The sequence below is a fragment of the Emys orbicularis genome, chromosome 13, assembly GCF_028017835.1.
Source record: "Emys orbicularis isolate rEmyOrb1 chromosome 13, rEmyOrb1.hap1, whole genome shotgun sequence".
In the NCBI taxonomy this organism is placed as follows: Eukaryota; Metazoa; Chordata; order Testudines; family Emydidae; genus Emys; species Emys orbicularis.
In genome coordinates this window covers 15,916,462-15,930,612 of record NC_088695.1, presented here as the reverse complement: position 1 = coordinate 15,930,612, position 14,151 = coordinate 15,916,462, and the positions used below count along the sequence as shown (strand labels likewise).

The window sequence follows — 14,151 nt, the reverse complement described above, 5'->3', positions numbered from 1 at the left end:
CTAAATAAAATACTTTGTTTTACGGTGGGTGTTGGTCAATTTCACTGGCCACACGTTCCTGGAGTGAAGAAACACAGGTGTCTGAAACCCAGTTGGACCTGCAGGATGATAAGCGGTTGTTATGTGGGATAGAGTACCTAGGTCCTGGTCTGAGAGTACAAGGAGCATGAAATTCTGCTCTGAGTCAGATGAGGGTATGAGGCTCAACACCTGAGGTGGGTGTTTTCAAAGAGACCAAAAAGTAGGCAGAGGTGTCCCTAGCCCATAACCAGTTCTACCCTTGGCACAGCCATATGACAGTGACACCTATCAGGAAACTTCTGTAGGTCGTAAAAACAAGGATCCTGGGGAACAATTTCAAGTCATGCAAGATGAGAAATGGCCTAATACTCCTTGACTTCAAAGGGAGGAGATTGGGGGACTGCGCGATTGCTCTAGGCACTGCTCAGCAAGGAAGTGTCTGGAAAAGAAAGGCCCGTATCATGATGTGTGCTTAAGAGGTAGAAGGTTTGGTGCCCCAGATTTCTCTCCTCAGTACTGCTTGTAACAGGATAATGCACAGAGTGAAGCACTCAGGGAGAAGTGAATTGGGCCAATCTCATCCAGTGAGTCTGCAGCCGACCCAGGAATTAAACCTAGACCTCATGACCCACACGGTCTGGCCAGCATGTCTCCAGAGAAATCAGCCATGCCAAGTGATTGCAATGGACACAGGGACTTTCACTAGGGCATTTGGGGCTCCACCATCTGAGACCAATAAATGTACCCCTGGGAAGGAGCTGGGTCCTTAATAATATGAAGACAGGGAAAAGGGGGCCTAGCATAAACTTTCAGAAGTAATTAGTGACTTGGGTGACTCAAGCGGGCACCCCTCAGAAAAGAGACACCTTAACATGAGACTGATTTTCAGAGGGCAGGTCCTGAGCACTTTCTGTGGGTCAGGAGCAGTTAAAGGTGTCTCACCCTGGACACCCAAAATCTCCAGTCGCTTTTGAAAACTGAGACCAAAGTGCTAATAAGAGCCCCTGGCCTACTCACTGAGCTTCGGGTGGGCTGCTGAAATGAACTGAACGTCCCAGTCAGTTCCTTGTGGGCAGAAGGACATATCATGCAAACTGGCCCATTGTCTGCAAGGATCTGCAGCACGCTGGTAGGTCTCTTAAGAGAGATCAAGGATTTAATATGAGACGCAGAACAGATTTCTCAGGGCCCCTCTAGGAAATGGCTGAAGCTCTTTGCACAGAGTGGGATGAAGTAGGGTGAAGCCACTGCCAGAGCTTTACATTTTTGTTACTTAAATATATAAACATTCACTTTCTGGGATGACTGAAACTTTCAGGGCGAGGGAAAGACAAGCAGATGCCGAGCGCCTGGTAGGCATCCCAAGGCTCTAAAGATGTAGGTCAAGATTAGGACCAAGGCTAAATCCGTTTTATCATTTTACATTCTTCAGCGCATCATTTCAGTTACGGTTCCACAGGGCACGGCAGAGTCAATTACATTTTCTTCCATAGGCCCATGGCGGCCAAACGCTTTCCTGGTGTAACTCTGCAGAAGTAAACGGACTTGCGGCAGGGATGTGTCCAGCCCATTCTATTGAGTTATTTCCTCCTGAATCCACTCCAGTTCCCCATTGGGGATAACCGGAGCAGTGTGCTCCCCGTAGGTGGCTCTCAGGGAACCCCCACAGGCTGTTAGTTTTAGTTGCTATTGCTACCTGCATTCCTGAGCTGTTGGGATGGTCCTTGTACACTATGCAGAAGCTGAACATGGGGGTAAGGTGCTTCAGGGTGTCCAGAGAAAGTGTGACAGTTCTTGACTTTAACCCCGCACTGGCCATTGGGAAGCAAATGAGGTCTCATTTCACACCACAGTCACCTGTGGCTATCACAGAAAGCTCATTGTAGACAGGGAGTGGCTGGCTTGGGGCACAGGGAATGAGGTAGGTCCCTTAATCATTAGGAACCTTCTTCAGAGCAGTCCAATAGAGTAGTGTCCAGAAGCTGCCTACTTTCTGACCCCTATGAAAAGAGTGGGTGACGTTTCTCAAGATCCTATGCAAAAAACCAGAGCACATACCCCCAGCCAATCCATATGAGCTAATTGGCTCCTTTGGGAGACTCAGCAAAGACCAAGGATCAGCCCTGACTCAGAGAGACCGTCTCACAGCACGAGAGGGCAACTCAGTTCCCAGCTCCCATTAAGTCATTGACTTCTTTGTGGAAATTGCACCAACCAGCAGATGGGAGCAATTGTGGCAAACATGGCAGGGGCGTGGTTTCTAGAGATGGACCAGAGCCAGAACCCAACAACACAAGCCCTTCTTACCTGAATGGCTCAGGTTGTGCCCATTTCTGGATGTTTCATTCAAGAATATCCATCTTCATTCTGCTGAACTATTCCCAGTTTTTATAAAGAAGGAAGTGATGAGTTATGCTCCCATTGGAAGCATTGGTCGGGGGGGGGGGGGGTGTCATTATATTAAAAATTCAAAAAAAAATTGGCAGAAGGGAAATCCCCTATTCTGGCCAGCTCTTGCCAAGACAGATTATTTTTACCCTCCTTCTTTGTGTGTTTTGACAATAAATTTTTTGAGAAGTGAGGCCTGATCAAGCTCTTCTAAACTTCAGAAGAAGTTCAGAGCATCATGGAAAGCCACCAGTCCCATTCCTCTCTGCATTGTCACAGTAGCATTCAGATGTGGGACAGGGTTCCAAAGAGGAACAGGAGAGCTTGTGTCCAAATGGCAGCCAGTGACTGGGTCAGTGGGATTCTGTACTCTGCACACTGGGAACACGTTTGCAATATCCTTTTCCAGAGGCATGGTAGTGGATCAGTTCTTCTGTGAAATCCCCCAGCTACTCAAGCTCACCTGCTCTGACACATACCTTGGTGAATTTGGGATTATTCCATTTGATGTGTGGTTAGCCCTAAGTTGCCTTGTCTTTATAACTGTGTCAGACCTTGACCATAATGCTGAGAATCCCCTCTGAGCAAAGGCCAGCATAACGGCTTTTCTTCCTGCCTTCCTCACCTCATCGTGGTCACCTTGTTTCTTCTCACTGCCACCTTTGCCTCCAGCTCTCCTTCAGGACTGGATCTCAGGGCAGTTGTTCTCTGTTCTATTCTGTTGTGCCTCCCATGACGAATCCAATCATCTATAGCAAGAGGAATAAGGAGCTCAAAGTTGCGCGGAGAAAGCTGACGGCGTAGACATTACCCACCAAGAATAAAATGTCCAGCTTTCTCCCATGTCCACAGTTTCATTCTGTGTTTCTTTATAAATATAATCAATTTATGTCAAAATTGTTTCTATGAGAACATAGTGTGCAATCTGTTTATAGAGTAGTAAAGCTCCAGACTTACTCCACTGAACTCCATTGAGTTACTATAGGTTACAGTGGTGTAAATAAAATAAGAATCTATCTATCTATCTATCTATCTACTGAAACTAGTTAAAATGGAAAACTGAATCACAAGTCCACCTAATTTTGGCGTAATCAATTTTCACCTTTATTTATAAATTTTCAGACCAAATTATTGTCACTTTTATCTTATCAGCCTATATATTTATGTCAGACAATAAACAGATAAGATGGAACAGGTAGGGGCTCAAGTTACCGATTCTGGGGATATCGGAAGCTCTCCTACACTTCATGATAGTTGTCTCAGTCTCCAGCCTCTGGTCTGGCCCTTCAGTCTCATTCCTTCTGCTCCAGTATTTCTACAACTTGGACTCTCATTCACTTGGTTTTTATACCTTTTCCTATTACTTATTCATTAGCTACCCTCCAATCAATGTTACACATTGTATCTTACATAACCCATACAATGTGTGTGCAAACTTCAGTTGACACAACTTTTGCTGTCCTACACTACTTTCATGCCATTATATTTATGTCAACTCACTCCTGTTTTTCCCAGTACAGGGACTTCTAGCATAACAATTATTATACTAATTAACTTCCTTTTATCTAAATCCTCCAACTCAATAACAAAATATCATTGTGACCCTAAGCACCAGTTTATTCACACCCTAACACACTACTGCAATAGTTTTTGTACAAAATATGCTTTGTGAGGTATCATTTGAAAACTAATGCCACACTGGTCAATAATACCAACTCAAACCAGGTGTGGCCCAGATTCAATGATCTATTCATTTGGACCGGAGATTACAACAGGAAGAGATAATTTGCATAATAGCAACCACCAAGGGGGAGAAACCATCTGGAAGCCTTATCCTCCAGACCTCATGGCTGCTTTACTAAGCATGAACTAAAACATTTTATCTGGGGTACCCTTCAGCAGAATCTATTTCAAAGGTTTGGTGGACTATAGAAGAGAGGGGCAAAGAGCCCCATGTTGTCTTTCACCCAAGAAGACAAAGGAACCGAGGACTGCGGACTTAGTGGGAGAGCCTGCCCAAGGGACTGGTCAGCCACCGTGCAGCAAGGAAGTGGTAAGAATCTTATTTTGAACCAAGACTGTAGTTTCATTAAGTCTTAGTCACTAGAAAGTGTTTTTCATTTTTATTTGCTTTTTTTGTAACCATTTCTGACTTTATCCCTTATGCTTGAACTCACCAAAACCTCTCTCTTTTCGTTAATAAACATGTTTGAATTGAAGTGATTATTAATTCCTGTTTAAGCAACAAGCTGCTGTGCTTTTGTCTCTTTAAGGCAGCAATGGAGCTTATTATTACTTCTCTGAATGTTTCAGGAGAGGACTAGACATTTCAGGGCAGATGGCTTTGGGGAAATTCGGGCCTGGGGTGTGTTGGATCACTTGGTTAATAGTAATCAAGGCCAGTGGAGACCACAGTGTGGCTGTGATGTAACAAGCAGGCTGCTGGAGTGAGAGTTGCTGAAGCAAGTGTGCTTAACACAGAGACACTCAGTTCATGCTTGTTTGCTGGCTGGAAGCATCCAGCCAGAGATGTACAGCAGCAGAGTATTTGAAGGCACTCAGAATTATAGGACAAGCAGCGACACAATCTTTCACTGGTCTGGGTTGCACCCCAAAACGTGACAATCACCTTTGTCCTGTCAGCTGTAACCATTATCGAAACAAATCTATGTAAGAGAAAGAGATTGGTAAAACAACACTCATGACAGGCAAATGCTAGGCCAAGGTCTTGGCATAAGTATTACCCCATCCAAACTCATTTACTATCCATAATTATAAACTATTAAACTTACTAATAAACCCCTTATTTTTACCATTCAACAATTCTTCATCTTTATATTTCAGTATCATAATTCAGCATAATTCATACCATCCTAATATATTCATTAACCTTTAAATTTTATTTGAATAAGAAAGTTATAGGGACAATGATCTTTAATGTCAACATTTCTTATCTTCTCCAAAAATGGGTTTTGGGGGGACTTTTGCTCAAAGTTCTAACATCAGGCTTGTCAATTATTAAACGGCCTTCTCAGTAATTTTGCCCATTGCATCTTGAGGAGTGATCTTTCAGACACTACTTACCTACCTACATTAGGGCTTTATACTGCCAACATCACCACACTATCTGAGCATATCACACATAAATTCAGTAGCTATAGTTAAATACCAAGTGGATTTCATAAAGTATCTGCCTCTTCTTCTACTTTGGGATAAAATATCTGCTTGGGATTGTAGGCCTTGCTGGAGCTCTAGGCATAACTAGCAGTGTGAACCAAAGGCTAGGAACCAGAGTAGGTCTGGCCTTGGCAGAATAGTAGCTTACCCGGTGTCAGCTAACCAAGTAAGCACATTCCTGACCAGAGAGGATGGTACAAAAATACACAGATCTCTCAAGTAACTATGTAAATGCATCCCTAAGAGATGGTGCAAGAACACACTGACCCCTCATAAAGATAAGGAGGGAATGACAGGATAATGGATAAGGATGTTGTGTTCAATCTAGCAGGTACGAGGATTAGGGTGGTAACTAACAACATCTGGAGTGTAATACATAACTTGTTTGTATCAATGTATAAAAAGAGAAGTCATAGGAGGGGCATCTCTGTTCTGCTCTAGGAGGACAGGATCCTGGTGTCCTGACTGAACCAGTACCATTGTCACAGGCATACATGTGTTAGTGCACCTGTAGCTCCTATGGACACTAATACCGTGCTTTGTCGAGCACCTTCACCACTGAACTAAGCCTGTGGTTTTCCTTATGAATAATATCGAGGTCTGCTGAATCAGCACGCTGCACTCTCTGCTGGTGCAGCTAACACAGGAGCTCCAAGAGCAGCTGCACTAGCAGCATTAACACTCCGCAGCACTTACAACATTGGTGACCCCGACCGCTGATTTGGTAAGCAGCGAGCTGCCCACTTTATGGTTCACAACCTAAGATGGCAGAAAACTCCGAGTGATGGAATTCGCTCATGTCATACCCTCCCCTCCCCCAGAAATCCTCACAGAGTTTGATACGGTTTGGATGCAGTAGGTAATGTGTAGGTGTCGTCCATGTGAGGTCAAAAACGAAAGTGGGGATACATGGACTGGAATCTGTAAGACTAGGGCAGAGACTGTAGCCTTGAAGAAGAAGAAGAAGAGTAAGAAATGTAGAATATTGCAAACTGTGGGTATGGCCATTAGATGGCTATGACAACACGCCACAAAATTGTCAGGGCAAGTAACAAAAAAAATAGAAGAAGCAACAGAAGCAATAGAGCACTGGAAAGCGCAAGCTCTGCCGGCAGGGTAGCAAGCAGTCCAGAGACATGATATGTTGCAGCAAGCACAGGAACAGAATAGAAAATTGGAGAATCTGCAAAAAAGAGAAGTGCCGTCCCCGGTTATAAAACTTGGTGGGTACAACAGGCTTCAGGAATTTATATAGTGCCTGAAGGATGGGGACAGAAATGGAAAAAGGTGGCCCTAGAGAAATTAAAAGATGGAACATGGGATGACTGGAATTGGTGTTGGAAAGGGGACACTGGGAATGACCCAGACCAAGAGCCACCAAGCAGTCCATGGGCAGGGGCCACTGCATTGCAACCACCACTGTAAGATGAAAGCCAGGTACTGGTAAAACCTAAACCGAGACCTAGACTGGTGCCTGTTAGAACAGGAGAAGTGAGTGCACAGGAGGGAGGAGGAGCAAACAATAAATCAGATGGAGGAGAAAACGGAACAGTTAACAGAGTACATTAGGTGACAGGGCCACAACTCTCTTGGATCAGGTCTCCCTCCCTTCCTAGGTTGATCTTCCCCCCCACACACCTCTACTCACTTTTGCCCTCTCTTTGTTCTAAAGGTTATAGTTATTACAGAAATCTCCATTACAGAAAGAAATGGAGCAACTGAAAAAAAAAAGAAAGAAAAAAAGAAATTGTCAAAATACTTAAGGTGGTAACATTACTTTAAATAAGCCCAGTAAATTAATTATTTTAACCCTTCAGGAATGCAACAGCTTGAAATTCTCTTAACTTTCTTTAAGGTTTGGTTTCCAAACAACAGAAATGCTAGCTCTGCTTCTAATCCTAGCCACTGACTAATATTTGAAACATGGATTTTCCTTATTTTCATATAGTAGAGTTTTTAAAATAAAAGTGATATGAGGTAATGGAAATTGCCTTAATTAACTACATTAATATAAAAAAGTGGGAAAATAATTTTATAGGAATTTTTATGAATTCCTATTAAAAGTTTTAAATTAAAAGGTAATGACTTACTTATTTACCTCTTTCATTTACCAGTCTGTTTTCTAAAATGCATTGCCTTAATAACTTTAAGCTCTTAATGCCTTATCTTTTAAAGTTATAAATACAATTCTGGCACCATTCATCTTTAATTGTAAGCTTGTCATGTATGTTGTCCTGTCTTGTCATATGTGTCACATGACTACTTTTTTTGTTTTGTTTTTATTTTGTTGCAACAAAAGCCAATTTTATACTTTTTTTAATATAAGTAGTACCACACAATTTTAATATTATGTTGGGTTATAACCATCATAATACCAATTAATTATTTTTTTTGCAAAGTTCAAAAAGGCCTCAGTTATAAATATGTGTACATATATTTCTGCCTCAATAGCTAATGCAATTGCAAAAAAAAAAAAAAAAAAGGATTATCATTTATTAATCACAAGGTTTTTTTTATTCAAAATAAAAACGGTAGGGGAAAAACCTCCACATTAATGCAAAGGGATATGAGAGTCTTTGTTTGCTTGATTGTCTGACTGGTGGGTCTTGCTCACATGCTCAGGGTCTAACTGGTCACCAGATTCAAGATGGGAAGAAATTTCCCCCCAGGTCAGATTGGCGGGTGTGCTGGGGATTTTTCGCTTTCCTCTGTAGCATGGGGCACAGATCACCTGCTGGGATCATCTGGGCACATCTCACCTAATCAATTCCCTGCCACTCCAGAGGCCTCAAGATTGGTGGCACCTCGGGCTCTGCTGTTCTCTGCCAATGGCTCACAACAGTGTAGTCTCCTAAGGACTGAAATCCTGAGTTTCACTAAAGTCATTGGACTCAGTAAAGGGTTATCTGGGTGACGTTTAATGGCCTGTGATATACAGGTAGTTGGACTGTATGATGTCATGGTGCCTTCTGGCCCCAAATGCTGCAAAACTATGAACACTATGAAGCATTCCTTTAAATTGTCCGCAAAAACCTTTATTAGAAAATATATCTATTTGACTTGCAAAGCCAAGGACTTGAAAGTTGAAAAATGCCTGATTTGTTTTTGCCTGCATCCATACTGTGCACTGCGTGAGGCAAGGCTCCTGGTGAATCGTCCTTCCAATGAGTAAGTATTCATGCAGTGGAACAGCTTCAACAGCTTTAACGGTCAGGATGAGAGTGACCGAGAGAATGACCCTGATTCCCCTCTTCATAATATCTCATGAGGTGAATGTCAAGGGAGCATAGAACTTGCCACTTCTATTGACCAGGAGTGGTGTGTGCGCCTCACTGCTGACAATCAAAGCACTAGTCAGATGCGCTGTCACACTAGTGTCCATTGGCATAGCTCTTTTATAGTCAATGGGGCTGCATAAATTTACACCATCTGAGGATCTGGGCCAAGATGTCGCTTGATCAAATGCATTAAAAAAATAGAACAAATTAGAGCCCAAGCCCAACAGACCTAGCAAAAACGGTCCCCCGGTTCTGTCAGACAATAGACTAAAAATTTTGCCATGAAACTAAAATACTAAAACAACAGTGTATGTTCTGTGCACACATTTACTGCAATCTGTACTCAGATGGCAACAGTACTGCACAATCAATGTGGTGCTAGAACAGGTGGTCTGTGTTCTGGTCCCACTGACCTTGAGTATGTACCTTCAGGGTCTAAGGCAGGTTTGTACACACCTTGTGCACCTAACTCCCTTAGACTCCCTTCAACATCCCAGCCTAAAACGATAACAAGTACAGCCAGGCAACAGTTGCAAGAGAGGTGATCAAGACACTAGATTAGCTCAATTCTCTGTGCCTCAGTTTCTTCAGGCATAACATGGGGCTTAATCACTGAGAGTGGATAAATAACTCACAATGAATTCTTAATTAGGGCCTGGCCCACATTTTTTTTTTCTCCATGCAAGTACTGTGAACCTTCTCTTTGTTAAGCTAAGTGTTGATATATTGTTTGTTTATTTGTTTGTTTGTTTTGTGGAAAATTGGGTTTTCAGCTAAACAAAATTTTTCTCAGAATCTTTTCTTGAAAAAATTGATTATTCTTGAAAACTGAACACAAACAAAAAATTGGTTTTCAGCTTAAAATTTGCATTTTTCAGCTGAATTTTTCACTGCCAAAAAGTGAAAAATAAATACATAAATAAAAGTTATATTTTGGGGTTCTGGTGAAAATTCAAAGTTTTGCAGAGGAGAATAATAATTCTGACCAGCCATAGATATTAATTAATTAAGTTGATACTAAAAGTCTAAAAGAGTTCAAATTGTAATTTCACATTTATGTTCTTAAATATCCCCTGAATATTAGTCCTCAAAAATATATTTAATTGAAATAGCAAATTTACTGTGCTGGTCTGTGGAGTTTGTCTCAACTTGTGACTCATTTGATTCTCAACCATCAGGATTGTTTAGTGGTCTATCTACCTGTCATGCACCCATCATTGTATTAACCCACAGTCGTTTCTGTGTGTTCAATGCAGTTATGCTGATTTACACGGGCTGGGATCTGGCCCACTCTCTCCAACGGAGCTGTGTCAATTTACACCAGCTGGGGAATCTGTCCCATTACCCAGTTTCAATTCCATATTCTGTGCCTGTGAATCTGCACTGAAGACAAGTCACAAGTTCCTAACCTGTCTGCACTTTCTTAGTCCTTTGCCTTTGAGATTAATTAGAAGTATAATTTTTAATGGTTTCAGAGTGATTTATTCCCACTGGGGACAGAACTTTGGAGAAATTCACTGTTGCTAAGATTTTCTGTATCTGATCTTCAACTTCTATTGGGATGAATGGCCCAACTTTCTTTCTTTCTTTCTTTCTTTCTTGGTAATTGCATTTTTTTCTTATCTCAGACAATGTCTCATCAAGCGGCAGGTACAATGTTGCATGAGATTTTAAAAATGTTTAATTCACACAGGTTGTAGGTATGTCAGAGAGACTAAAAAGGTTTGAAGGGCCAGATCCCCATCTGGTGTATATCAGCCGTAATTTTACTGAAGTCAATGGGGCTTGATCTCCGGTTAGTGTAAATTGGCATAGTGCTAAAGAGCTATGTCATTTTGCATGAGCGGTGTATCTGTGCATTGATGCTTAATTTTGTGTTTGTTCTGTAGCTGAGATTCTCATTGCTTAACACCACCCTCCCAGACTCTCTACTCATTCAAGCTGGAGTCATTGTGTTGGTTACACTCAGGGCAGACCTCTGCTTTCAGAGCTATTGGCTCTGACTCTTTGCAGACTCAGACGGGCATTGTTGCATTGGTTCACTCAGGGCAACTCCCCCCTCTCAGAGTGATTGGCTCAGGTTCTCTGCAGACTCAGGTGGACATTGCTTTGTTGGTTACGCCTGGCTATTGTCTGAGGCTTGGATAATACTTTCAAGCTTTTCTTGCCAACCACTAGGACTAGAAAATTACTATTGCTTAGAAAATAAAAGCTGAGATTCTGCTGCAATGTCATGACTCCTAGAGCTGGGCCCTGGAGATTGGCCTATAGTGTTTAAACCTTCCAAATGCTTTCCTAATATAACCTTTCCATACCCACAATTGTTGTAGCTTATGCCGACATATTATGTGAACATGAATGGGCAAGGGACATGGTCCCCATAACTGTGCCTGGGTGTTGAGGCAGTTGGTGTGATCATGAATGAGAGGGGAAGTGTTCACAAGATAATCTCTCTATTGATGTGGCCCGTGAGCCGAAAAAAAATAGTGATGCACACTTCCCAAAGTCTTCAGCTGGTATTTTCAAAGGGTCCTCATTTTCAAAGCTGCCCAGCTACTGTGGACTGTCAGATATCCAGTGAATGGAATAACCTTTACTTTATACCCAGCTGGGAAAAAATTGATCTGTGTGAACTAGAGGTAAGAGGGTCCCTATCTCAGCTGAGGTGGGAGCAGACCTACACTTTCACCCCCCAAACTCCTGCTTTTGAAAATCCTACAAGACACCTACGTACCTTTAAAAATCTGGCCCTTCGGTGTTCTAAAATCACCGGCATTCACAAAGCCTGAGTTAGGGGCCCAGGAATCCTGAGAGCCCTGGCTCGAGATGGGTTCTCAGCGTTCCCAGGCTCCCTGCTTCTGAGCCACAGTTAGAGATGGGGATCCCAGGGCTTTCAGTCTCCTGGCTCTGTGGTAGGGAGGCTGAAAGCCCTGGCATGGCAGGGCTGCCCTGGAGCCATGGACCCTGAGAGACTGGGCTCCCCAGTTTGGCAGGCAGGTAGGGCTCGGTGGCCAACCTGCTTTTGCTTCACTGAAAGTTCATGGAACTCAAAAGTTCCTGAGTTCTATGACTCTTTGTGTTCTATGAATCCGCATTTTTGGACAAAACTCAGTTTCACTGGAAAATTTCCATCCAGCTCTACATGTTAACTACCTGTTATTGTCTCTGCCAGAAGCTAAAATTAAAAAAAAAAATCTGAGAAAGAAACAAGAACCAAACAACTGCACTGATACCACAATCATATTTTTTACCCTGAAGGGAAGAACAAAATGTCTCTGGCTCCTCAGTGTCTACTAGGGGCTTTGATATGGCTACTGATTTTATGTGGATGGTGCTCAGATAGCATGGTAATGGGGGGCAGTGTGGAATCCTTAGATAGATAGATAGATAGATAGATAGATAGATAGATAGATAGATAGATAGATAGATAGATAGATAGATAGATAGATAGATAGAACTCCTGCAAGTCCTTCTTACATGTGATTATGGTTGGCACCTGACATCAGGTAGGACTCTGCACTTAAATAGGTCCCCTGTCTCTTTGTCATGTACTAAAATTAAGACTTCCAGACCCACCTTTCATGCTTAACTCCCCCTCACCCCACACCCTCCATCACATGCAGACTCCCTATACAACAGAAAACTTGTTCCATGCAGCAGGGCCTGTAGGTGAAATGAAACAAAAATCGAAGGCCCCAGACTTCAGTCTTGATTTCTCTGAGTGATAGTCCTTCAGCAAAGTAACATCCACCTTTCTCAGGTAGGGGAGCTGCCATGAACAAAGAGTGATAGACTGCTATTGAGCAAGCCTAGGCTTCTGCATTCACCATGTCAATATCTAGCCAGATAATAAAACACAGAGTTCATGATCTGATGCTGTCATATCCCACTCTGTCACGCCAACATACAGAAACCCAAAAGCCATCATACCCCAAGCAAAGTTTTGACCCCCAAAAAGGAGAAGAACCAGAGACTCTATGAAGTCCACTGGGTACTTTCTAATGGCTACTGATTTTATGTGGAAGGTACTCAGATAACATGGTGAGGGGTGGCAGTATAAAAGCATGAGATAGATAGATTTTCATCTTACTTATACTGGTATAAACCTAGAATAACTCCACTGACTTGGTGGAGTTAGTGTGGATTTACCACTATAAATACAGCATTTTGCATCAAAAAATCACACACCATATTCTTATGGAGACAATAATGTCATCAGTTGATTGTATTTGCAAAAAAACACAGATAAAACCATGTTCATAAGAGAAATGCAGACATTTTATTCTTGTTGAATAACCTCCACCCAGTCAGTTTCCTCAGAGAAGCTTTGATTTCCTTGTTCCTTATGCTGTAGATGATTGGATTCATCACTGGCGGCAGCACGGAATAGAGAACAGCTACCACGAGATCCAGACCTGATGGAGAGCTGGAGATGGGTTTCATGTAGGCAAAGGCAGCAGTGGAAAGAAACATGGAAATTACAATGAAGTGAGGAAGGCAGGTGGAGAAGGCTTTATGTCGGCCCTGTTTAGAGGGGATTCTCAACACCGTGATCAAGATCTGAACATATGTCACAATTATAAAAACAAAGCAACTTAGGGTTAAACACGCACCAAATACAATAACCCCAACTTCATTGAGGTACGAGTTAGAGCAGGCGAGCTTGAGTAGCTGGGGGATTTCACAGAAGAACTGATCCACCATGTTGCCTCCACAGAAGGTTATTGCAAACGTGTTCCCGGTGTGCAATGAAGAATAGAGAATTACACTGATCCAGGCACTGGCTGTCATTTGGACACAAGCTCTCCTGTTCATTATAGTCTCATAGTGCAGTGGTTTGAAGATGGCGACGTATCGATCATATGCCATGATGGTGAGTAAGATGAAGTCGGCTTCAGCAAAGAAGATGAGGAAAAAGACTTGGGTGACACATCCAGAATAGGAAATGGACCTGGTGTTCATAAGGGAATTGGCCATAGATTTGGGGATGGTGACAGAAATGGTACCGAGGTCTAGGATGGATAAACTCATCAGGAAGAAGTACATGGGGGTGTGAAGGTAGTGATCAAGAGCTATGGCTATGATGACGAGAAGATTCCCTGTCAGGGCTGCCAGGTAAAGCACTAGAAACCCGATGAAGTGCAAAATCTGCAGCTCTCGAATGTCAGAGAATCCCAGGAGAAGGAACTCAGTTATGTTAGTTTGGTTGGACATTTTCTTTCTTAGTTCATCATGCGATGGCTGTGGAGGGAAGGACAAGAGCAATGATCAGGGTTATAGTGAGAGA

The 14,151-nt window shown here is 42.5% G+C and overlaps 1 protein-coding gene and 1 pseudogene across 1 annotated transcript; both read right to left on the bottom strand.

The window, feature by feature from the left end:
• Positions 1-14,151, bottom strand: part of LOC135887506 (E3 ubiquitin-protein ligase TRIM39-like) — a 302,230-nt pseudogene that overhangs the window by 223,322 nt on the left and 64,757 nt on the right.
• Positions 13,122-14,078, bottom strand: LOC135888188 (olfactory receptor 14A16-like). Its single transcript, XM_065416002.1, has one exon. The coding sequence runs from the start codon at positions 14,076-14,078 to the stop codon at positions 13,122-13,124; it is 957 nt and encodes a 318-aa protein (XP_065272074.1).

Excerpts from the sequence above, each read along its gene's own strand:
- LOC135888188 (XM_065416002.1), bottom strand. The coding sequence starts at position 14,078 with ATGTCCAACCAAACTAACATAACTGAGTTCCTTCTCCTGGGATTCTCT.